Consider the following 26,038-nt stretch of genomic DNA (forward strand, 5'->3'; position numbering starts at 1 on the left):
TCATAATACAGTGTGGAATAAAATGATTTACATCTAGTTACCTTTGCATTACCCTTGTAAAAATACGAAATGCCGCTCTACAAAAAAAAGAAAGCCTAACCTCAAAATATACATCCAAATTCCAAATGTGATTTATTGCGAAGGGATGATATGAATGCAAAGTTGAGATTGAAATTAAAAAGGAGCTAACAAAAGCAAGTCACAGCTAGTGTTGAAAGTGGCCACCAACGTTTGTTAATTCAATTTAGTAAATTGTAACAATTGTCAATTCGATTGATGACATTTATTGACAGAACTAATAGTTCGGCACTTCGAAAAAAAAGTAGAGCGGTAGAGGAAAATTTACATGTACAAAAATTCCAAAGGTAACAAGATATAAATCATTTTATTCCACACTGTACATTTTATCTTTAAAGAAATATAAATTTCTATATCTGAATGCTCTGCTTATATTTGGAGGTATTCCAGCAAATAATTCTGAAATTAGGCCATTTTTCTTTGATCTAAACAAACACGCATCAAACTCAATGTATAAGACTTTATCATAAAATATACAGGGTTATTCTAAATGATTGTAGTCGAAGTAGGCGATGCCCATGTTATTACGTTTTTGCCGCTTTCATGTGAACTGTCAGTTGTGTCGCTGTCACTGTCATTTTTTAGGTGAAAAGTGCGGTGATGAGGATTTTATTTATTTTTGTTAAATGAACGATTGAATCCAGAAATATTGAGTTGTTCTCCAATCAATTTTAAAAATATTGAGTTGTTTTGCACCCAATTCAACACATCATTTTGATGATTTTTTTATGTGAAGCGGCAACCATAAATTTTACATTCAGTTTTCACGCCTACTTCGACTACAATCATTTAGAATAACCCTGTATAATCGTGTCAAAAATACCTAAATTACTCCCTAGGATTTAGGGATATTCGTTACTAGGTTGCCATAAATTACTTAGGTTGGAGGCTATGTAGTTTCTGGTGAGAAACAAAAACACACAAAAACACACCACCAACTCAAACAGTTCTTCTTGATCACCCCGTATCAAGATTGTTTTCACAAAAATCAAAGATGGTAAAAAGTAATACGCATTTCTCTATGGAAGACTTTCGTTCCTAACCTCACTTTATATCACTTCAGTTTTATTTAATGAAGAGAGGTCTAGTATGTCACATACATTTTTAATACACGAATATACGTGTTCGTTTATAAAAAAATAATTGCCGTGGATGTTCAGCGGTGTTAGATCGTGAAGAAATAAATATTTAAAATTCTGCTTTTCGGGAAAAAAACAGTGGCGCCACTTTGTTCAGAAGGTGAAGCTCGAGTAGCCTGATTTTGCAGCGGAGTCGGCGGTGGAAACAGTCAAGGGTGTACTTGTCAAACGTCAAAGTGTGTTCGCACATCTGTCATTCTGTCAAAGTAGCACAAATCCTGTCCCGGAAACAGCAAATTGTGTTAACAAATCGCGAAATTCCGGTGGTGCGCGCGTCTTCGGATGATTTTGTGAACGATCCACTCCGGACGAGGCGGCCCGACTCGGCTTCGGAGCGCAGTGTAACTCTCGGCAGCGAGTGGTGTCTGAGCGTGTCGCGTCTAAATCCCGATCGGCGTTCACAAGTCAAAAATCGAAGGGAATTCGCTCGGATAATCGATCCGTGTGATGGCTTTTTTGCGTTCGGTGTCCAGAAGCAGTGTTCACAAGAAGTACGGTTTGTTATTCGACCAGCTGTCGCGGCTGCAGGACCCCTGCAGGATCGATGTGAGCCGGCTCGCCGCCCTCAAATCCACCGCCGCCGTCGTCCAGGAGGCGTCGGCGGCACTCCCCGGCAAGCGCAAGGACCCGCTCGACATCACCTTCGAAGATGCCAAAGCCGCCTTCAAGAGCAAGACCAACCTGGAGCTGATGCGGGCCTACATCGTCTACACGCTGTGCTCCTTCGAGTTACTCGTCGAGCGCAACATGCAGGTATCTGTCGCCCTTACGTAACCGATCCGCGACGGGGGCGGCACAGGGCCCCCAGAACCGCGACTCGGCGGCTCTCGCGACAGGGGTGACTTTCGCCGCGCCGGGTTGGCAGCACTGCGCGACACGGCCGCCTATCGATTTTTACCGTCTCCTTCGAGACGGCCTTATTATGCAATTTTTTCCGATGACAGATCGACCGGTCCCGTCGACTCTCCCACCGCCGGTGCTGATTTTTTGGTACCGTCGAAAAACTGGAACCGCTTTTTAGACGCTTTTTCTTCACTTTTATCGCCCGAGTTGCGTGGCGGAAAAGACAAACACAAACAAATTCCATACGAACGTCTGTGTCGTCACAATTAGGTAATCTGCTCGTAAAAAATACGATGCGTCATGTGTTTGGTTCGGAACGACGCTGGGATTTTGTTAATCTCGGTGCGAACATGGAAAACGATCGCTTTTCCACACCAGACATTTTACATAAAACACGTGACGTCACGCCGAATCTGACCGAATTCGATGCCATTTCCGTTCCCGACGAAAACGAATTCTTCTTACTGCCACGAGATTCCACACAAATATGATCGTCTTATCTACAGCACGTCCCAAATTAATCCCAAAACTATATGGTCAAAATGACGTTTGCCGATCGACATTTTCCATCACCTTTCTGACGTCACCGCAAACTTATTACTAATGCATTCCGAACAAAATGAATTTGTTGCCGTTTCCGGTCATTCAAACGCTCGATTGATAAGGATTGAGGTCCAATTGCGACGACCACAACTTTGTCAAAAATGATTTCTTGATAATGATAATTTTTTTATAAAATGGCCGACTCCCATTTTTATGTCATTTTTTTGTGGTTACGGCTGCTCCAAAATCCCATGATATTGATTATATTGTGGAGTACGAACGATACAGTGTGATCACCAATAAGTTCGCACCGTGTAGGAATATTTTTTGTTTGTCGATTCGGGAAAAATGTCAGTAGGGCAAGGGGTCGGTGCTCGTTTCGGGTGGCTAAGAATACGACTGACAAGAGGCGTCACGTGATTTTCGAATTTCGATGTACGTCAGATTTGACGTTTAGAAAAATCGAAAATGGCGTTTTTGGTGGATTGGTTTTGATTGATTGATTGATTGATTTATTTAGTCAGAAGTCATCACAAAATTAATTCAACAAAATGTACCAAATTTGACATTTACAGAATCGAATAACGCTTCTGGCAAGTGCTGATTTTATTGTAACACTGAACGTTGCCATATTTTTTCTTGTAATGCAGATCAGTACATCTTGAAGCACAACAAAAAATTATCATTCTTTTTAGTTATGTACAGTTGGTTGCAAAAAAAACGGGAACTTTCAGAATAAAATTAACACAGTTTTACAATTTATTCATAGTGTGAAACCTTCTTAGGAGAGATAGGTTAGAATGAACGTCAAAATTCAATGACATTTTTTAAAATTATTTGATAGGTATTGTCAAGTAGACAATTAATTGACAAATGGACAAAATCAAATTTACATTAGGAAAATTTTCGTTTCCCGTTTTTTTTTGCAACCAAGTGTATGATATTATGTACACAAAAAATGCATTCACGTTGTGAAGTTGTCTGTTGAATTAGTAGGTTATGTTTTTCAAAGTTTGAGGTTATAAATAGCGTCAATGCTAGTGCATTGTTATCAGTTGTACTGGTTTGCAATAGAAGAATACTCAGACATGTTATGTTCATTTTGACAGGTCCGCATGTCAGGCACTTTAGTGACGGAAATCAAACAGTGTGTCCAACGTTAAAAAAATAAATCATGGCCTCCCATTATTCCAAAACAACGTGAACGGTGTTTATCTACTTCAAAAAATGAAATATATATTTTAATTCTCTTTTTTTATTTATTTATTTATTTAAAAATCGCCCACTCCATACCTACTGTATGTCTAACCTATATGTATATACCGGGTGACTTTTAATGATTGAAATTATTTTTGTTCGGTTGGCAACACATATATGATTTTATATTGGTACACTTGACTGTCAAATTCAAATATGATAGTTCAAAAGTCAAAAGAAATCGAATCAACAGACAAATTGACAAATGACAAGGCCTACCAATTATTCGGGAGTGTCAACCTACTAAGTTTGTCTCAATCATTAAGAGTCACCCGGTATAAAGTAAAGAAATACATAAAGTATCTATAGTATGTTTCCAAAAAAAACAAGACCGTTGTATTAAGACCGAATGAGCAATATAATCAAGAGAATTTTGAGTAAAGAATCTTTTCGTATTTTGATTTAAAAAAAAAATTCAGTCGCAGAGATTCGTGAACCATCCTGTATATTTGACATAGATTTCACCAAACAAACTTTGTTCTTTCACGTTTGTTTTTCCACACCTACGTCGACAAACTTATTCCGATTCGTTTGTTGTGACAGTTGCGCTTCGAGCGCCGCCGCCATATTTTTCCACCGTTTTGTGGTTTCTCTAATAACCACGTAATGACATAGAATTACCGTACGTTGTTACACAATTACCCCCCTTCCCGCCGCCCCCTCGCGACCGAAAAAAAATTGTTTTTGCATCGTCGAAAGCGAAAAAATGGCGTGCGCGACCTTGATCCCGCCATTAAAAAAATAATGGCCCACTTGATTCAATTTCGCGTGCGACTTCCCGTCTCGATCGAGGCCCGAGGGGGGCGTGAGTTGGGGCCGAGGGGGGAGGCGTTGCCCCGTCACGTGAAGATAACTCCCGAACGGTGGTCCCGTCTATCGATTGGTTCCGATAAGACGTATCGGACCAATCGAAGCGCGGGTGCGATCGTCTGCGGCGTTGTTGTTTTGTTTTTGGTTGTTTTTTTTCCGGCTGCGGCGGAATTTTGACAGGTGCTGTCACGTGAATCACGGTTTGCGGGAGGGGGTTCATGGTCCGACGGTGATAAGATTCGCTAATTAGCGCCGCGTCATCGCCTGCTGCGATTTCACCTGGTTACCGGAGGAAGGTCGAGCGGTGACCTTGAACTGGTTCAGTCACGCGGGTCGCCATGCACCGTTCGGTCGATTTCCCGGCGCGGTCGCCCCAAATTGGGCCCGATTGGGCGGGCGGAGGGGCCGGTCCGGTCCTGCTGCACCACCGGCAACGGTGTCTTGCGGTTCTCATGGGCGTCATCGTGACGTAGGGTCGCGCCTCCAGCCGGGCAGAGGCCCCCCGCTCCCATCTCGAACAGGTATCTGCGACGTTCCATTGTTTGCTCCTGTTATTAGAGAAAACGGGGAAATTAGCCGGCCCCGGTCCCCCCTGCCAAATATTTGTTTTATTTTTTCACGCCCGGACTTTGCACCGGCTGTCGCGAGTTTTCCTGAGGAATTTTTTTTTTTGGCAACCCGTGAAAATGAATCATTTCGAAGGATCACGAGGGCGTAAAAATAGGGATACGGGTGGAGGAATGTTTTTCGGTTTCGCGGGAGGTGACAGCAACGTCGGGGAAAAATCGCCAAGTCGACGGACCGACGTGATCGCGCGAAGCTTGCATAATTGCGATTGCTGAGGAATTCTTGGGTCGAGAGAATTTTTAGAACCGCAGATTACGGGGAACGATAGGAATACGCGGGAATGGGTGCCAGTAATGAAATGACAAAAACAATAACAAATTTTAATAGTGACGTAATGATGCCTGGATGCCGTGTCACCGGGTGTACAGTCGGTCAAAACTTGATACACTTACTCTGTACACTGATAACATAACGCAAAAAAAAATACATACTAAACTCTCCATCTCAATTATTTCACGTTATTTAAGAAACCGCAGATTAATTCCCGCCAGTTGTAATCCTACACCTATGATGTTGTTTACAGAATTACAGCTGTCAATCTGAATGAAGTTTCAGTACAAATGTTTTCAGTTGTTATAAACTGTCGTTGAAATTATTGATTCTTCGATTATGAATGATATAACAAATCTTTGCGCGCTGTTCTACTTTTTACCGCGTAGACACTTGTCTCTGTGTCTGTCAAAAAACGTGCAATCTATCTGTGTACGGAGTATAGTTACATGTATTTTCTACGTCTTTAATCGTTGTTCATTATGTACTAATTTAATTTTTTTTTCGTTAGTTCTTGTGCTCCTCGCAAAGTAGTGCAACGGTTCGTGTGCCAAAGAAACACACTAACTGTTTGTGAAGATCACATCAAAATCCTTTTGGTAGTTTTGTAATTATAAACGCACAAGTGATACATACATACATACATACAGGTGTCTCAGAATTGCGAAAAACCTCCATAACTTGTTTGTTATTAAAGATATCACCTTTTACTTTTTTCTAGATGATAGCTACGCTTCTACTGCACATTTGGAAAATATTGCGGTATATATACAGTGTGTCTCAATATTATAAAAACACTAAAGTTATGTTTTTTTAAACGGAACCTACCCAATTTGATTTTATTTTTGAATTCTATGCTAAATTATGAATCAAATTTATGCAGGTCGTTTTTACTTATCTGTCATCGTTTTTGATCAGTGGAGCTTTTTTTACCAGAATTTCGAATTGCAGGGGTTCCTTCGAAAATTCGTACCTTCCAAATCGTTGCACATAAATTAAAATGATTGACGCTGTTCGATTTCTGAATGTTTGCCGCATCTGCTGGGTGTTTACTCAACAACCTGCTCAGTCGCATATGCCTACTGCGATTTTTTAAACATGACGAAGTAAAAATGTCAAAAACTCATTTTTTTCAAATGGCACCCCGTATTTATTATTGCACTGGTCGAAAGATTTTTTGATAAGCTTTTGAACAATATAAGGTTTGTATAGTCGAATCTGAAAATCTCTAGGGTGCTGTCCTAAAATATCAAATTGCTTGTTTAATTTATTCGATTATTTAATTTACAGCACGCCGTGCGGTAAAACATTTATTACGTAACAGCGGTAAAATAAATCTTAACCGAAACTAGCGAAACAAATAGGACACTTATCTTATGAGACTGTGTTTCCACGAAGATTTAGTGTGTTGAAGATAATAAATAGCGACGCATGGATATCATGAAAAATTGTAAATTTTAAAAATGTGTTTGACATTTTTCGTGAGCGTCCCAAATTTGGAAAACTGTCTATAAATTGTTTATTTTAAATTTCCATACTAGGTACTCGTAAACACTGGTGGTTGATGCAAGTGAAATTTATTTAAATTTAAGAGTCGCAACCTTCAACGTTGCTAATGGCGCCTACTTTACTTTAAATTGCAAAAAATTGCATGATTCGACTTTAATGACTGTCGGTAAATTTATTGTCTGCCGTCGAAGAACCTATTATGTAGTAGCACCAGTGTTGAGGGTACGTTGTTTGGTGATTAGGTTATGTAAGATCTGGGAGTAAGTTGTCACGCAACAAAAAAACAACACACGTGTGTGTAACGTGTGTTCAAAAAAATATGTGGTCAAGTGCTCTTTTCCTTGCTTTTGTTTCGGCTGTCAAATAACGGGTGACTATTAAAATTTTCACTTAGGGTTGGCTATGGATCATTCTTTGTTTTCCGTTGCACCTTAGACACTGACAAGTTTGACATTTCAATAAATGTTTTTTATAATTTATAGGTTATGTTTCAATTGTACTGACTGACATTTGTCGTTCGTTCTTGCGTGTGTCTAAAGTAACAGAAAAAATAAAAATTCGTTCAAAGCCAACTCCAAGTGAAAATTTTAATAGTCACCCGTTATTTCGCGCAGCAGAAAGTGTAGACCGAAAAAGTGGAAGTGGAAACCGTAGAGAGAGAGAGGGGGGGGGGAGAGAGAGAAATAATATAAAATGAAGTGAAAACTTCAATTTGTCATGACAAATTAATACACGATCAAAATGAGGTTAAGGATTAATAAATAAAAAAAAAACGACCCACGTTTGGAAAAGAGAAAACCACGGCTCTCTCGACCACAAATTTATTTGAACACTCGTTGTATAAAGTGGACGTTTCTGTTTTATTTGGTATTGAGATTTGGTCAAAAAATAGTGCTTTCAAAGAAACTGTCATACTTCCCCGTAATGACAAACAGGTCCGGCCTCGATACCGTGCCCCTGTTTTTATAATAATAATATAGTAGGTAAGCAATTAGTTTCAACATACAGGGTGTAACAGAAATAAGTGCATTAATTTTAACCGGTAATAGAACTCATCAAAAGGAACAACTTTTCTCTCTGCCATTTTGGCGAAAAACGTTGCGTAATGGCTTAAAAAAAGTAGGAAAGATTTTCCTAAAATCGTTCATATCTCCAAAACTAAGCCACCTAAAAACGTGAAACAACCAGATTCTTACGAAGTGGATTTTTTGCTATACGAGTACATATACAGGGTGATTCTGAAATAAGTTTGGAAAAAAAATGTGGAGTATCCTTCACACAAATTAATTCTGCGTAAATGACTTTTGGAGGTGAAATCAAAAGGATGGAAATTACCCTATATTCTTGTATTTTCAACGCCTATGAGTAGGGAAAATTTGTCCGAATTTCTTCACTTCATTAGCAACCATTGTTACATCAACTCCACAATAAAGTTGTAGGTGCAAGCACACTGCTTTGTAAATGTTTCTATGGAAATTATCGTGAGGAATTTGTGACCAACGGGCACCTTTTACCTTTGATTATTATTGTTGCTAAACTACCAAGATAATCAGTTAATCACCTTTAACTCAGCAGCGTACTAGCAATCTTGACCAAATTTTCAATCATTTTTATCTCGAAAACGAAAAAACTTTTACAAGATTTTTTTTTATTTATCACTACTTGTCGTTATCACCAATTACCGGGTTTTTTTTTCCCAAACTTATTTCAGAATCACCCTGTATTTGTTTGAATTTCGATTTTGGCGTTAAAACACGTTTTCTGGATGAAAATGGACGTTTTTTTCATATTAGCGCTGATCTCAATTAGCCATTGCAGTATTTAGTGGCGTAGGGGTATTTTAGTGAAAAATCTCTCCAATTTTTTGTTGGAATTAAACATCGTTTTTCGGCAAAATGGTAGATAGAAAAGTTGTTCCTTTTGACGAGTTCTATTACCAGTTAAAATTAATGCACCTATTTTTGTTACACCCTGTATATGTGACAACAGTTTGAGGATTGTTCCAAACACACACAGCCGATGAGATTTTTTTATTTTATTATATTTACAACGGTTGGTTTACAGTAACATTGACAATTACAATGATTTACCAGATACAAATATAATAAAGATGGAAATGATTAAATGAATGAGATGAGATGAACGTGAACGAATATGAATAGGTATTGATGAGACATTTCTGTAAAAATTAATTACGTATTGAGACTTCGTTGCTGCACACAATAATTAATGCTCATTGTCGTGATGGTAGAAATCTGTTCCGAACAATAATTTTATTTCTGTTGCACATATTGAATCGGACAGGACGTTTCGTTTTCGTTTCAATTATACCAGAGTTGAAAGATGCGAATGAACACTGAAATGACGTTGCGAGATGAACGATGAAATGAGCGAAGGATGAAATGGAAATGAATAAACTTAACCGCCACTCGAACGTATTTATATTAAACGGGAAAAGTAAAAGGCGAACAGTGTAACGAACAGGATTTAAATAAAAATGTAGTCCTTTGAGAAAGCGAAAATAATTGAGACCACGACAGATGTCGGAGGCGGAAAGGAGAATTTTTTGTTCTAATTTGTTGTTTGTGTGTTTTTTTTTTTTGTGAAGAGAGAAAGTGTTTTGGAGTTTCCTTTCCAAGTTTTTCGGACTGTTTTCTCTGAACGGTGAAGCCAAAATCGGTACGATGCGATGAAGTATTCGTAATGATTGGCGAGATTTTTTTCGGACGAGGAAAAAAAGCGAGTTCGTCGTCCTGGCGATTCATTTATTTATTTATCTAGAAATCAGTCTTGGACGTGTACCAAAACGCGAACGTCCCGATTCGATCTGTTCTCAAATAATAAAGATGATAATAAAAACGTGCGGTTTTTTTTATTTAGCATCTTTTTGCGTTCAAATCAACCGTTCCGTGCCAATCCCGGTCGGGTTTTTTTCCGTAAGCAGGGATTATTTTCGTTAAATCTTGTAACGTTTATAGTCGTGTTGTTGTAACACGAACTGATCCTTCTAAATCCCGTCGAGCATGTGATCTAATTATCGAACGGTGACGTGAAGGTCTTCCTTGTCGTCGACGTTCTCTCGTGATCGTTTTCGGTGCCAGGTGGCGGCGCCGCCACCGCTCGACAAGCACCGCGGCGACGGTCGCAGGAGGAGACGTCGGCGACAGACAGTGGCGTGCTCGAAGGGTTCAAATCGCACACTAAATTAAGGTCGTAGATTGATTCGTACCGCAGCTGTCAAGTACAACCACAAAGATGTTGTTTGATGATTTGTGTCATGTGTTGCGCTCAGCTTTCGAAATCTAGACGTTTTCAAGATTTTTAGGTAAGGCTAGTGTGCCACTAACCTGAAAAATTAGCAGGTTTGCCAACTGCGCTTCGAAATTGGATTCGCTTAAACGAGTGCGTCTTGAAATGTTTTTGTTTCTGGAGTAGTAAATTGGCAACACTGAATATCCATAGAATGAAAGAATTGATCCTGTTTTAATTAGAGTCGTTTTGACATGTGACAAACAAGTGATAAAGAACTGAAGAATTAGTAGATTAGATTTAATTTTGACAGAATTGGTCGCAACATGTTAAAACAGTTTTTGTACTTGGAATAACAGAACCTTTAAATTTTGTTTTTTTTTTTAATGTCAGTCAGACAAATTAATCCGTCTGCAGAAGGTTTTTGAAAACGTACGTCTATTCAGGACGCAGTTGACGTTTTTTTCATATTCGTACGTTTAATTTTAGGTTGTGCAGGTTAAGTAACGACAAGCACATTCAAAAGTTTTTGAACACCCGTTACCGTAGACCTTGAATTTCTAGGATTTATCTTTTTATTTAAAAAACAGCAACAATTTTTTTTTGGGTGACCGGAAGTAATACAAAATTCCTGTTTGTAAAAAAAATGTATTGTAAGGATTTTCGAAATTAAAAAAAAAATCTTCGACGTTTCAAAAAATGGTTTTTTCTTCTGAAGAAAAAAAATCAAGACATGTTTCTATAATTTGAAGGTTCTGTATTAAGAATTGCATTCCGAAAATGTCCAATTTATTATTTCTGTCTTTTGGAAGTTAAAAAAAATTACCAAAATAGGTACCAACTCAAACAAGCAAAAGTTTGTTGTTTTTTTTATTTTGCACCTGACTTGTCTAGCTAGTTTTCTTAGTTAATTTACATGTTTAGACCGTCGTCTAAATTAATCGCTCACAATTGACGTATTTTCAAATTTCTTTCCTGGAAACTTACCGCACATTATACATATTTTTTCCGGACGCGCTCCTCCCGCCCCCGCCGCGCGTATTTTTCCGCGACGCGCCCGCGGAAAATCGCGACCAGTGGCGTCCCGGCGCGTCACGTGACCGATTTCTGTGTCGCGTCGCAATTCGGAAAAAATGAAGGAGGAAGAAGAAAAAAAAAGAAGCAACAAAACAACCGCCCGAGCAGCACAAAAATTATCCGTTCGCCGCCGACGGCACGCCAATTACGTACGTTCCAGAATGTGGTGGTCACGTGAGTGCGGCAAGAACCGGTCGACGAGTGCAGCGCACACTTAAAATGTAACTTAACGGCTTGTTGTCGGCCATCTTTTTGTCGGGGTGCGTTCAAGGTCGGTCAAGTTCGCCGAAGGGTCGACGGTACGCCAATGGTCAAGGGAAAATATCGGCGTGCGTCGTGGTTTCCGGTGGTTGCAATTTTGATCGGATGAACCGATTCGTTGGACGAAAGTGCGCAGATTTTTTCCAATTTAGTTGGTCGCCCCAGTTCCAGATTGAACAGGCTTTAAGTGAACTAAATTGACAGACAAATGATGTTCTTCATCTCTAACTGCACGTTGACCTTCGGAATGAATTTATAAACAAGTTGTTGGTTTTTTTTTTGGTCCACGTAATTGACGGAATCTCTCTCCTTTTCCCCCGTCGTCGACGAGTCCTTTTTTTTGTTGGTGGTCATTTGGAAACTAAAAATATCTGAACTTTGTCTTTTTGCACGTTGGCGGTTTAAACGGGAACGGACTGTGGACTTTTCTTTCGCCTTCGTAATTTTTTTTCTCGTTTGAGATTTTTCCGAAATTCGCAGTTATTTTTGGGGCGTGGACAGTGGCGTGCGTCCCCACCGAATCAGACAGAATCGAGTCGCGATGCGCTGCTGGAAGTTCGTCGAAAAGTCGACGACGTTTTTATCTTGGAGTGTGCCGCGATTAAAATAGTTTTCCGATAATGTCGTCGGCTTCGATTAGAAATACACGGCCGACAACCGTTGGAATTCCCACAAGTCAAGAAAAATGCTGTTGACCAGGGTCAGCCCGTCTTATAGATTGTTAATCGAATTTCAGATGACATTTTAAATTTTAATAATCCAGATTTGGATGACCCGGAGAGGATTTGGTTTCTTTTGAAAAAAAAAAAAACAAAGCACAATGTTTTATACAGGTGATTCAAAACGAAAGCACCAACTACTAGCAGGTGTACAGAATACAGAGAGAATAACATAAAAAATTGAAAACATTTTTTTATCAGCTTCAATTAAAAGTTACAGCGTGTTAAAATTTTTTAACCAAAAATGTTTTTGAAAAAAAAAAGATTTTTTTTTTTGTTCCAATTCCTCAAAGGTATGTTGAAAAACGCTGTCCTCATCGGAATTCTTCTTTGGAAAGTTGGTAAAAACGAGACGCATACAGCGGAGATAACTATAATTATTTCAAAACACAACTTGTAACGGCAAGTGTGCTTACTCTGATATAATTTTGAGAAAGTTTTTTTCTATAAAACGAATAGAAAGTAATAGGAAAATCACATATGTATATGTACTTATGTATACTTATAGGGAGTAGATTGTCAGTTTCTCTTGTTTCTCATATCTACAAATATGTATACAGGGTGTCTCAGCTAAGACTTTCGAGCCTAATATCTCGGTTATTTGCCAACGGATTTTTATGAAATTTAAAATGCAGATATTTTAGACCGTGAAGGTTCAATTAGTAGTAATAAAATTACCTCAAATTAAAAAATGTAATTTTAACACATGTTTCCTTTACCTATCGAAAATTATGCGCGATTATTATTAGATTGTTAAACATTAAAAAATAGGGGTCTACACAAACAATTAAGTAAATCACTTGTCTGATTCAACGAAAAGATTAGATTTTGTCGTTAAAAATTTAATGTAAAATTTGAAGATATTTGAGCAGTTACCTTTTGAAACAATTGATGACTAATTGCCAAGCAACATTTTGTACACCCTTTAAAGTCTGTCAAAATTGGGCGCGCTTTATTAGAAACGTCAAATTGTGAAAATTTATTGAAAATACTCTAAAAATAGACTACAGCGGCAGAAATTTCAATATTGTTGAAAAAGAAAAAAAAAATTGCCTGTGGAGAGTGTCGTAAGTACTTCAATGGCAGTTCGTTTTCTCGTGGAACACTATCCAAATGTAGGCTTTATAAAATGTAAGGTTAAGAGAGTCGTCAATTTATTTGAAGACACAGGAAGCGTACGTGATCTAAATTACCTTGCCAAAATATCCCGATCGTGTTTTAGTCCTTTATGGAAGAATTAAAGCATCCAGTATAATAAATTACGTCGAAATGTTGTCTTTAACTTTGTAAGTGTTTGTAAGGTTAGCAAGATAAACGTCAAATATGTCACTTGCGCTTCTGCGAAAAGGGATGACCAAAATTCTGCAAAATTGCGCGTTTGTTTCATAGGCGTCTATGTTTTTACATTTGCAGCCACGTTTAACACAGTTTTTTGCTTTTTTCTTGCAAACCAGACGTCTTTCAAGGACGAGTTTTTCCCTACAGCATTTTTTATTGACGATCAATTTTTTATGTGAATCTTAATTGGTTCAACATTTTAAAAAGGCATGTAAAAATTACGTTTTTAAGACTTGGGTGATTGCATTAATGGGATTTTATTCTTGACCGTCTAAGATATCTGCATTTAAATTTCACAAAAATCCGCTGGAAAATAACTGAGTTATTAGGCTCGAAAGTCTTAGCTGAGACACTGTATATATATTTTTTTGTACATTTAAAATAACACGCCAACATACTCCATTGGTCTAAAATGTTTTTTTGTTCGACACTGTCAGAATTTGAGAATTTTCTCCTATGTGAACGGATTTTGATAAATTTGACAACTTGTCAAAACGAAACGTCAAGCTAATTTTAAAGATTTTCAGCGATTTGGAGCCTTTGGGGGGCTCGTCGAACAAAAAAACGTTGTATTCAATTCGTTCATGTGTAAATTGGGCTTTTTTTGGCACTCGTGGACCTTTAAAACGCTCGTTTCACTCGCGTTTTAAACTGGCCCACTCGTGCCAAAAAACTCCAATTTACACAAGAACTCGTCAAATAAACTACTATTATTGATCGTCTGTGGATTTTTTTTTCCTGCATAATTTTTTTTGGTCACCTTTCGAATTTTTCGGCGCTTTTTTCAACATTTTTTCAATTTCCGACGCAACATTTGATATTTTTTAAATGCGTATTATTATCCAATGACGACCTTGAGAAGCACCAACTTCGTTCCCCACATTTTTTTCAACTTTCTTTTGTTTTTGAGAAGCTTCTTGGCACGCACCTTTGGATTAATCGGTCATATTTTGGTTTTTAAACAGCAAACAACAAATTTTCGTTTCGTCTTTTCTTCAAAATAAGCTGCAGCAGGTTCGCTTTAAATTCCTTTGATAACACTGCAGTTAAAATTTATTGAACCACTGGCCTAGAAATAACTATCGAATTTATCCAAACAATACAATATTAATGTATCGTTTCGCAAAATGCTGTTTTTTACTCTCGCATCTATTATTTTCTTATTTTCCTTTTTTTTTAATCGATCATCCAAGATTCTTATTGGTTATTTATTCACTTTCGTGTTTATCTCAATATCTATTATTTTTTCATGCTCTTTTCACCACATAATAGTAGCTTCACTATAATATGCAATGGAAATCTCTTCAAAATTATTTCCGTCCATTTTTATAAATACCTTGTTTAATTTTAGTCTCTGTCTTTTGAAATCGTTTAAGAAGCATCACTCACTCGTTGACAAGTTGAGCCCAAAACCTGTTGTTGCACATTTTTATCATATTTGCTTGGTAAATAAAAAGTCGGTCCAAATACGTTGTACAAAATACAGGACACCGAGAGGATCTCTGTCGAAGACCGTTTCCGTCGTTCCGTCGTACAAAATTATCCTCCGCGTCCTCTTTTCCTCAATAAACGCTCATTCTTGTGCAACTAACGGCCCAGGACAATTTCCATTCTATTTCGGGAGCGTGCAAACTTTGCCAGAATGTGATAGCGTCGTCCGCGGGAGGATTTTATCTCGTCTAGTTCCATACTCTGGTGCTCGCCTAACACCATTGGCACGATTTCAACCGCTACGTAATTCAGCACCCCAAGGCGGAGACCGTTAATGTTGCATAAAGAAAACGCAAACTACACAGTCATTATTTATTATCGAGAATCCGATGCCAGTGGCGTTTCTCCCACGTTTGCAGACAACAAACGACGCAGAACGTATTATCAAAAATGTTACAACACCACAAGTTCTAATTCAAGCGTCGTACTAAATTCTATTCTGAACCGAGTCCAGAAATACACACTGAGCCATCTAATCCCGCAACAATCTCCACCCACGACGTACATTAACAATGCAATTGTGCGTGGTTAATTGCACCGGTCCGAGGACGGATCGATTGAGCGGGGAAAGACGAATCGACGGAAGAAATCTTCTCGGGTGGAGCTTTGCAACGTTTTTAAAGACGCATCCTTCTGTTTCCAGTTGATGAAGTTCACCAAAGGCATCTTGGGCGAGAGACTCTTTACCGCGTTGATGAAGGCCACCTTCTACGGCCACTTCGTAGCCGGCGAGGACCAGTTCAAAATAAGACCGACTCTGGAGAGGCTGAGGTCGTTCGGTGTCAAACCCATCCTGGACTACTCGGTCGAAGAGGATCTGTCCCAAGAGGAGGCCGAGAAGCGTGAAGTCGAGTAAGAAAAGCTGCGCTCACTTTCACCAAGTGAGAATCGTGTCGATTTCGGTCTCTTCCTTGCGAGAATCGACAGCGGACAATTGACAATTGTGTCGATTCCTCGTGAGAATCGACGGCGAAACGCGTCGACATTCTCACGTTTGGAAAGCGAGAAACGTGTCGATTCTCGTGTCTTCCTTGCGAGAATCGACGCTGAAACGCGGCGACATTCTCACTTTCACCAAGTGAGAATCGTGTCGATTTCGGTCTCTTCCTTGCGAGAATCGACGGCGGACAATTGACAATTGTGTCGATTCCTCGTGAGAATCAACGGCGAAACGCGTTGACATTCTCACGTTTGGAAAGCGAGAAACGTGTCGATTCTCATCTCTTCCTTGCGAGAATCGACGCTGAAACGCAGCGACATTCTCACTTTCACCAAGTGAGGACCGTGTCGATTCTGGTCTCTTTCTTGGGAGAATCGACGGCGAAACGCGTCGACATTCTCACGTTTGGAAAACGAGAAACGTGTCGATTCTCATCTCTTCCTTGCGAGAATCGACGCTGAAACCCGGCGACATTCTCACTTTCACCAAGTGAGAATCGTGTCGATTTCGGTCTCTTCCTTGCGAGAATCGACGGCGGACAATTGACAATTGTGTCGATTCCTCGTGAGAATCGACGGCGAAACGCGTCGACATTCTCACGTTTGGAAAGCGAGAAACGTGTCGATTCTCATCTCTTCCTTGCGAGAATCGACGCTGAAACGCGGCGACATTCTCACTTTCACCAAGTGAGGAGCGTGTCGATTCTGGTCTCTTTCTTGGGAGCATCGACGGTGAAACGCGTCGACATTCTCACTTGCACCAAGTGAGAATCGTGTCAATCGTGTCGATTCTCGCATTTGGAAAGTGATAATCGTGTCGATTCTCGCGTTTGGAAAGTGAGAATCGTGTCGATTCTCATCTTTATGTTGTGAGAATCGTGGGCGATTCTCAGTTTTGGTCGTTTTGCGCGCGATCGTCGTCCTTTAGCCGTCTGGTTGCAGGGCTTCGGTCCCCGAGGCCGGCGACAACGTCGACCAGGGTTCGCTGAAGCAGTACCACGTGGACAAGACGTTCGCCGACAGACGTTACAAGGTGCAATCGGCGCGCACCTACTTCTACTTGAACGAGGCGACTTGCGAGAGGAACATGGAGACCTTCATCAGGTGCTTGGAGGCCGTTGCGGGTCAGTGTTTTGAAAGCGACTTTCTTTACCATTCCCGAGATCGTTCGGTACCCCGACGGAGCGTCTCTCGCGAAATTTGGCATCGCACCCGAACAGGTGGCTATTATTGTGTCGAACCTTGATCTGTCTATTTTTAAAGCGGCGCACCATCTTCGCGAGACGACGCTTCGAGGGGTCACCTCTCGTCGTTTTTTCCTTTTAGCTAACTTATATATTTTTTTTCCTAATCGATTTTCTTTTATTCTGTTTTCCTCCCTCATTAACTGTTTATTAAAATGGCTGATGTTTCTCTGTCCCATAGACTTTCAGAAGAATCCATCAGGTAAAGTAACCATTTTTGACACGCAGACGTGTTAAGAGAGAAAGATAGAGAGAGTGCGGGTGGAAAAGTTCTGTTCGATACGATTGAACGGAGCTTTGAGCTGTTTCGTAAGCGCAAATTTTTATTATTATTATTATCATTACCATCACTAGGGGGTTGGATGCCGTAGACGACTGGTCACACTTGTGCTGTTCTAGGGGGTGTAGTGCGATTATTGTTTTGCCTTTAAAGTAGCCTAGACGAGTCGTAGAAATAACTTCTTTATTCTAGTCCAGTAGAAGTAAAATAGTTGCGCTAGATCTCAAAATAATTAGTCTAGTACTAGAGCCATAATCGCACAATATTTTGTGGATTTCTGTATCTATGCGAATTTATTTCAGTTGAATTATTAGAGCTTGGGAAAAACTGGCACTCTGTTGTTTTTTTTTTGCAAAGGAAAAAATAATTTTTTTGTGTAAGCAATGACAACCACCACCGAGTCAGGTAGGTGGTAAGGGTAAGTTGCACCGTTGTGGCCCCTTTCTCTCTACTTGTTGCAGCTACGATTTTAATTTTTACGTAGAACCAGTGTCTGCAAATATGTTATTTTAAAAAAAAATTCTGGCACCTTTGCTCAGAACCGTGGACCCAGTTCAACAATTCCGTCATTTATTAATGTCACATTTACCGTATCTAAATGCGGATTTTGAACGTTCCCGAAAAAGAAAAATCCAAAAATTGTTGTGGATCTCGTGACCGCTCCTTGTCGTATTTGTAAGCACTGTGCGTAGTGATCGTGGTGTTTTTTTTTTTTTTTTTTTGTGGTAACTGTCAGGACGGTCGACGTCGACGAACGCCACTGCGCTAAAACGTCACGTCTCCTTTGCTTGCAGGTGCGACGTACGGCACTGGGATCACCGCCATCAAACTCACGGCCCTCGGCAGGCCCCAGTTGTTGGTGAGTTTCCCCGCCCCCACCTCCCAACTGTCCGATGCACAGGGTGATGCACTTTTACTTTTTTCTTTGTTTCTTATTTTTGACAGCTCCAACTGTCAGAGGTAATCATGCGGGCCCGTAAGTACATGACGGAAATCGTAGGTGGCGAGGGCAACGTCCTGTCCCATCACCTGACCATACAAGATCTCGAACGCAAACTGTCCAAGATCAAGGACCAGGAATCGGTGAAGAAGTTCCTCACGCAGATCACGGCCGACAAGCAAGGGTGAGGCGCGAGAGAGAGAAATCGTCCCCGCGGCACGCGCCGCCCCCACACACACGCTTTCCCTCCCGCGACGCCGCTGGTTTGAGGGTGTGCGAGGGTGCGCGAGTGGCGCCCCCTACGTTTGAGTTGTCGCCGTTTTGTTCCCATCCTTTTCCCGTTTTTTTTTGGAGTGGCCGTTTTAGAGCAGCGCCATCTATTGTTGACAGTTATTGAAATAGACGTTGTTGTTGGTCGCAGTATCCTGCACTTGTTCCCGTGGTCGGGCATCATCGACGAAAACCAAGAGTTGAGCAACACTTTCCGGGTACCGGACCTAACCACGGGGAGGATGTCCAGGCTGATAACCCAGCTGTCGCCCAAAGAGGAGGAGATGTTCAGGAACATGATCAGGAGGATGAACACCATAGTTAAGGTAGTTGAGGATTGTCGTTGGGTGTTTGTCGGTGGTAACGTTTGATTGGTGGTCAGGCCGCCCAAGACATGGACGTCCGCATCATGGTGGACGCCGAACAGACCTATTTCCAACCGGCCATCACCCGCATCACCCTGGAATTCATGAGGAAATACAACAAGGACAAGGCGATCGTCTTCAACACCTACCAGTGCTACCTGAGGAACGCCTTCGACGAGGTCACGACCGACCTGGAGCAGGCGAAGAGGCAGAACTTCTACTTCGGCGCCAAGCTGGTGCGCGGGGCCTACCTCGACCAGGTCTGTGGCGCGCGACGCTCGAACCCGCCCCGCTAACGACGTTGGGTTTGCAGGAGAGGGCCCGCGCGGCGGCGCTGGGCTACCCCGACCCCACCAACCCCAATTTCGAGGCCACCTCCGACCAGTACCACAAGACGCTGACCGAGTGTCTGAGGCGGATCAAGGCGTTCAAGGACCTGGGCGAGGAGAAGAAGATCGCCATAATGGTGGCGTCGCACAACGAGGACACCGTTCGCTTTGCCATCCAGAAGATGAAAGAGTTCGGCATCGAGCCCGAGGACAAGGTCATCTGCTTCGGACAGCTGTTGGCCATGTGCGACTACATCACTTTCCCGCTAGGTGAGGATGACAGGGTTGTCAGTGCGGGGGGTGAAGTCTGTCTTGTCCAGGTCAATCCGGTTATTCGGCGTACAAGTACATCCCCTACGGTCCGGTCAACGAAGTGCTGCCCTACTTGTCCAGGAGGGCCCACGAGAACAAGGGCGTACTCAAGAAGATCAAGAAGGAGAAGAGGCTCCTGGCCAGCGAGATCGCTAGGCGCTTGGTCACCGGCAAGTGGTGGTACACGCCCAAAGGAGACTACACTCCTGTGTAAACGTGAGTGGAGGAGGTGGCGAGCAGGGGCGTGGCACGACGGAGGGAGTGGGGGTTCGAGATTTTTCGTCACTAGTCGCGTGTTAAAAGAATGATGCGAGAATAGTTGGTTGCCTAAAACAAGGGGCAACATTCTGACACATGTCCGACAGCTGACAAATCTATACGTGAGTATAAATCACGGCCAACTACGACTTTCAGAAACATTTATAATGACACTGGAAGTACAAAAAAAAAATTGATTAGTTGAGTTTGTTACCACTTTGAAAGGGAAGTCTTGGATGAGACTTGTTCGGAGTTTGAAAGTTGTTTCGTCGATCGAACATGACCGAATCTTGTTCGTGACTAATTCGTAGTTGAAAAACTTTGAGTCGTTCAAAGTTTTCACTTAACGAAAATTGTCATCTTCGTTATTATTTTTCGGTGGTTTCTCGAAGCTCCACGGCCCGAGCCCTTGTTGCGCCGCTGCTTTCGGGCACGTTTCCAGCGTTGGTGTGTTTCAGGAGAGGGAGACGAGCGAAGTGCCGTTTCGAAAGGAGCCTCCGTGGGGTAACCGAAACTGTTTAGATAAGTAGTTGCAAAAAATAAAATAAAATAAAAAAGACAGTCCAGCGGATATAAAAATCTCGTCTGTGTGGGATCGCTTCGTCCAGAGCCGTAGGTTAAGAGTACGCAAAAGTCTGAATTTTATTAAGGACAATATTAAATAATCTGTAAGGGTAACTGTTCTGATCGGACGAATCTTTTCACACAGATCCGGATTAAGTTAATAGTGCTTAGTAATTAATAAATTTAGGTAGATTATGAAATTATGTACAGATGTTCAGTGTGTGTTTTAAAACAGAATAAAATCAGCAAAAAAACAAAAAAAAAACAATGGGCGTGTCTGTGTCCGACTCGTTCGGAGCGTGACTGTGAGGTTATACTGTTTGATTCGTTTTTGTCGACTCTTGAAAATTTTATTTCGCATCCTGGTCGAGGGTAAGATGGGTCCGGGCGGAGAAGCGCACCGGAACGAGTTGGTGTACGTTGGATAGTATTAACCTGTTGTAAGATATTGACGGCGAATCTTAGTAATTTATTAGTTTGTTGAAATTTGTATCATTTTTATAGCCTGTGATGATAGATTTTTCTGTTCCGTAAAGATGTCAACCGAAAATCTGCCTTTGAGTATTTTTTAAATTGTTTAGTTTGGTGTGATTGAATAAATTTAATTGAAGTAATGTTGTTGTCTGTTATTTTGTAAATGTTCACGCTTTATTGTTGCGACAAGTTCTAATTAGTCATAACGAACAAGTCAATTCTGTGTCCTTAATAAACGTAATGTTCTGACAATAAGTACAAGATAAATAAAAATTATAAGTGTTCGTCCCTATTATTTTACCACCTTCTTCCCATTCTAAAAAAAAAAATTATTAAACTGACTGCAACTTTTAGTGGTCGAGCTGTAGACAAATTTGCACAGTGTCATCGACCTTTAACGAGGGCGAGGCAACTGAACCTTCAAATTATCACAAAAATTAGCAATTTAGACCGAAATTTGTTACTTATACATTATATTTTTGTTATTATTTGGACTTTATTTGCAGAATAATGCACAACGATACAAACGACAGTGTTGTTGTCCAGTGAATCTAGTCAATGCGTAAAATGCTAAAATGTCGTTGACATTTTTGCTACTCTAATAGTATATTTATAAGTGATAGAAATGCATCATTAAACGAAAGTCAAAATTTTGACTTGACACTTCTCACGAGTTTCATAATGGCATTTTTAGAATCTGCGTCTCTAATAGGTCTATTATTGTATTCAATTTGGAGTCGTTTATGGATATCTCTTAAAGCACTCGTGATTTAATCGATCTCTAAGAACATTTTTATCAATATTTCAGTGTATTATTGTCATTTACACCAAAAAACTTCCAATATTAATGTTCAAACTCTACTTTTTAACGTATGTTGCAGATGTAGTTGCATCCGTTACCTTGAATTACCAATTAATACAAAATTCCCTAGAATTTGAAAGTTTAATTTTTTTATTTAAAAATTAAAACAAGGGTGCAAATTCTAAAAAATAACATAAAAAACTTGTTTTATAAGGGCATTGGCGCACTCGTTCCATACAAAACTCCCCTACGGGTCGTTTTCTACACCTGGAACTCGTGCGCCAAATCAACCCTTATAAAACTCGTTCTTTAATATACTATTCGATCACGTGTGATATACGACGTTTTATCTTACAGGTGCAACTATTGCAAAAAATCCGAGAAATTAAGTTTCATTCAAGTAAAATGACAGCTGTCAAATTTAGTCACTCGTAACCTCAGTCACTTTATTTCAGGAATTTGCAGAGGGCGTAGCCCGAGTTAATCAAGCAAATAAGTGGAAAAATAGTTATTTACATTAGAGTACGACAACTGGTTTCGGGCACGATGGCGCAGCTGAGTGCCTGATGAGTTGGAGGGCCGGAAAATACGTCCCGTACGACATTTGTATTAGACTTTTCGGCTGACCAAAATATTAAATCTTTTAAAAATCAAGACTAATTTTATTGTAGAATTTGACATCGTCAATAAAGAATCGAATGCTGTGGAATCAATTACTTGACAACCGTGACCGCTCATTTGTTTTTTTCCTAACAAATTATTTGCCGGCTAAATTTTCACGGTCGTGCTTCAAAATTTGATTTTGGTGTATTAATTGAGTGAAAAAAATGTCTAGTATATAATATAGAGCGAGTTAAATGTAACACCAGAGGCAGTACAACTAGTGGCAGGACTAAATTCTGAATTATTACCACAAAAATAGAAACAACGTTACATAGGACAATTTTTTCTCACGAAAGTATGTAATAACTATTCTTTAATTCACAAATTTTTAATAATCCATATTTTATTACAGACAGTTTTATTAATACGTGTTTCTGGTGCCTGTCTCCGAAAGGAGTTATATACTCTGAAAATGGAAAATGTCAAGAGAAGATATTATATTGATAACTGACACAAAAACCAATATTTGTAGATCGTTTGCCATTACCAATCCAAACTGGGTTGAAACTGTGAAGAAATATATGGAAGTCAGGTTAAATTGGTATTAAAACAATTTCAAATAAAATTGACAAATACTTGAACCTTGATTGCCCTATGGACACAAGATTGAAGTTCCTAAAATGATTCGTGATGACTGATGGCCTTCCTTCAACATCAAAAACAAAATGTACTGTGTTGCAGCTACAGCTCAAACAATGGTGAGTTGTGTCACAAACTTCGATATAGTGCTTTAATCTACTTGAATTTTTAGCAGTTGCTTCCAATGTAACCATCCAACATTGAGAATTCCATCATCAGTACCGTAAGAGAAGCACCAGTACAACATATTGACATTCAACCCAGAAGTAATAAAGCTGACAGTTACCAAATTGTTTCTGCATTGTTCTCTAAAGTGGAGAATTGTAACAATAATGTTTACAACTGTAATTTTACAAAATAAATTATGTTAATAATGTTGCAAATTATTAAAATGTCTTGTACTTAACCACTACTTCCTGGTGAAAACGAATCATCTTTCTTCAGGTGAATACAAGATTTTGGGGTTAGAATGTTTTGTATATTTTTATTTTCCAGTTGCACTTTAGCACTAACAGCTAGTACTGGATAAAGTAGGTACACAAAACCATATATCAACTTCTGTGGTTTAGTTTTATTGTGCAATTTTGCAGATATTTATGAAATACCTGACAATTGTCAAACTTTTTGACATATAAAGTGATATAAAGCATAAAGCTGCCAACCCAATAGGTTGTATTTTTCCTGTTACGATTATTTTCTTTTTCGATCGATATAAATTAAACAAACACATTTATCGGAAAAATTATACAGGGAAATGTGTTTTTTTACACTAAATTAAAGTAACGTATCGACACTTTAATTTTAAAGTAACTGTGAAAAGAATAAATCAACGGTGTCCGCACATTTTTCCCGTACTCCACTAGATTTTTCCCACATTCCACTAGAAATTTTTGACATTGTACGGGAAATCGCACCTCCCTTGACCTAAAGTGTAAGGTAACGCTATATTTCCCAGATTGGGAGGCCGAAAAGAGACTTTCGTAACGTGTTGTACACTATTTTTTTGCCTGTCGTATCAGTAGGCGGTATAAGTCCCCTTGCAATGACAAACGATTTGTATATGAGTTAATTCTTTATTATTATTTTTAACGTATGGAAAATTGATCTAAGCTTGGCTTTTCAAGCATTTCATTCAGAAACATGTAAAAAGATATACTCTGATAGATTGCACGTTTTTTGACAGAAGACAGACACAGAAACTGGTTTGGCGGGAATTAATCAGCAGGGATACAACAGTTTTCTACATAACGTGAAACAATTGAGATGGAGAGTTTAGTATTTTTCACTGCTTTATGTTTTGGAATTAGAATTTTTAAAAACGTGCAATCTATCACCGTACGAAGTATACAAACAAATCTCCAGTATTTTTTCAAAAGCATTCCATTTTTAGAATAGTTGGGATTCGGGAGAAGAAATTTTTATTTGTTTTAGAGCTTGACTTATTAGTTAAAAACCTTTTTATTAGACAACCAAATCTATCATACAAAAGAGCAAAACACTATTTTTACTAGAGATAATGTAGTTCTTTCTTAAGAAAATGCAAATCAATGAAACTTAAATATTTTGGAGATGAACTTAACAAAATGTGACAACGTTGTGACACAAATAGCTTTTTCAACAAATGAGTTGATGCCTTCCTTCTCAGCACAGGCCATTTCAATGCGTATCTCTGTTACAATTTCAGTTCCTGTTGTTCTATCCACCTTTTCAATGTTCAGTTCTTTTAGAACCTCATTGATTTCTGCATCTCACAGACAATGTGCAGTAATCTTTACCTTTGAACCCTTTATCTTCTCAGTGAAATGCAACCCCATTGCCAGATGAAGTTTTATATCACTACCATCACAATGCTTCTCGTTTATGAAGTTTTTGTAGCATCCTCGGGTGAAAAGTTGTGCCAGGGCATCACGTGAACTCTCTTCTTTGTACTTCTTTGTGTGCTATCAGTCTGTTGTGTTTGAAATTATAGACTTGATTGGCACAGGTGTAACCAGCAGCGAGTACTACAGATGACACTACAGTTTCTATTCCTGCCTCATTACATGGATCAATAGATATTGTTTCAATGAGCTCACCCAGTTTGTCAGTAAAGGATTTCAAAGCCTTTATGAACCCTGCTTTGTCTTTATTGGCAAGGTGCATCACATTATTAAGTAGATTTTGACAATCCTTATGTGCAGTATCATTTATGCCACAATGTTGTGTTAAATGCTCTACCATCTTTTCAATAAATACGGGTCGTAGATCATCCGGAATTCCAACAGCAGTTCGGAGACCTTCTCTCCTACGTATATATGATAGATAGCCTTGGCGTAGTAGGAAAAGGCCAACAACACACGTGGAAACACGAGCTCGGGAATCTCTATTTGCAATATGTAATTCTGTTAGGCTCTCCAGATTCATTTGAACGGAAAACTCGGATAAGCAATATCCTTGAAGCATACGTCGAATCATCTCATTGACCTCATCATTTTTGAAAAGATTATCGAGACATTGAACATTACCACTTTCTTGCCAATAATTTTGTAAACTGGCATCTCCCCGCATGTGGTTTTCCAGAAACCTCACAATTGCATATGGATTAAAGATCCCATGATCTCCACGTTTGGTGCAGTAACAATTATACTTGGTGATTGCCTTCTTTCTTAAACCTTTATCTACAGAAAAGGTTTCAAAAAGCTCTTCCACTTCTTCCAAATTGAATCCATAATACTTCAAGCACGGGTCATCGTCTCCAAATCTGACTCGATCCATGTTACACAGCAAGGATAAAGAGAAGGAGTCAAACAAGTCCAATATTCCTGTAAT

The 26,038-nt window shown here is 39.7% G+C and overlaps 1 protein-coding gene and 2 long non-coding RNA genes across 5 annotated transcripts; 2 read left to right on the forward strand and 1 right to left on the reverse strand.

Moving 5' to 3' along the window:
* Window positions 1-1,390: 1,390 nt before the first annotated feature.
* slgA (proline dehydrogenase slgA) lies at window positions 1,391-21,470 on the forward strand. Of its 2 annotated transcripts, XM_069044223.1 has the most exons (11): window positions 1,391-1,970; window positions 15,855-16,063; window positions 17,093-17,274; window positions 17,576-17,596; window positions 18,469-18,533; window positions 18,620-18,798; window positions 19,036-19,210; window positions 19,267-19,509; window positions 19,563-19,848; window positions 19,899-20,106; window positions 20,607-21,470. In XM_069044223.1, the coding sequence occupies exons 1-10, from the start codon at window positions 1,665-1,667 to the stop codon at window positions 20,102-20,104; spliced, it is 1,872 nt and encodes a 623-aa protein (XP_068900324.1). In that variant the 5' UTR covers window positions 1,391-1,664; the 3' UTR covers window positions 20,105-20,106; window positions 20,607-21,470. The 2 variants fall into 2 exon arrangements, with proteins under 2 accessions (XP_068900324.1, XP_068900325.1); XM_069044224.1 differs by lacking the exon at window positions 17,576-17,596 and having other exon boundaries at window positions 1,393-1,970.
* Window positions 21,471-22,425: 955 nt separating this feature from the next.
* Window positions 22,426-23,604, forward strand: LOC138129170 (uncharacterized). 2 transcript variants are annotated; one of them, XR_011159130.1, is made up of 2 exons: window positions 22,426-22,946; window positions 23,004-23,604. It is a non-coding gene; the product is annotated as an uncharacterized lncRNA (long non-coding RNA). The 2 variants fall into 2 exon arrangements; XR_011159131.1 differs by having other exon boundaries at window positions 23,008-23,604.
* Window positions 22,993-23,857, reverse strand: LOC138129169 (uncharacterized). Its single transcript, XR_011159129.1, has 2 exons — window positions 23,638-23,857; window positions 22,993-23,572 (listed from the first exon to the last, which is right to left on the reverse strand). It is a non-coding gene; the product is annotated as an uncharacterized lncRNA (long non-coding RNA).
* Between the last annotated feature and the right edge of the window lie 2,181 nt (window positions 23,858-26,038).

This window comes from Tenebrio molitor, chromosome 4 (assembly GCF_963966145.1).
Source record: "Tenebrio molitor chromosome 4, icTenMoli1.1, whole genome shotgun sequence".
In the NCBI taxonomy this organism is placed as follows: Eukaryota; Metazoa; Arthropoda; class Insecta; order Coleoptera; family Tenebrionidae; genus Tenebrio; species Tenebrio molitor.

Bases quoted from the DNA above. Each gene is read 5' to 3' on its own strand.
- slgA (XM_069044223.1), top strand. From the start codon at position 1,665: ATGGCTTTTTTGCGTTCGGTGTCCAGAAGCAGTGTTCACAAGAAGTAC. The intron at 17,275-17,575 runs GTCAGTGTTTTG...TCTGTCCCATAG, and splicing joins GTGCTTGGAGGCCGTTGCGG to ACTTTCAGAAGAATCCATCA. The intron at 18,799-19,035 runs GTGAGGCGCGAG...TGTTGGTCGCAG, and splicing joins ATCACGGCCGACAAGCAAGG to TATCCTGCACTTGTTCCCGT.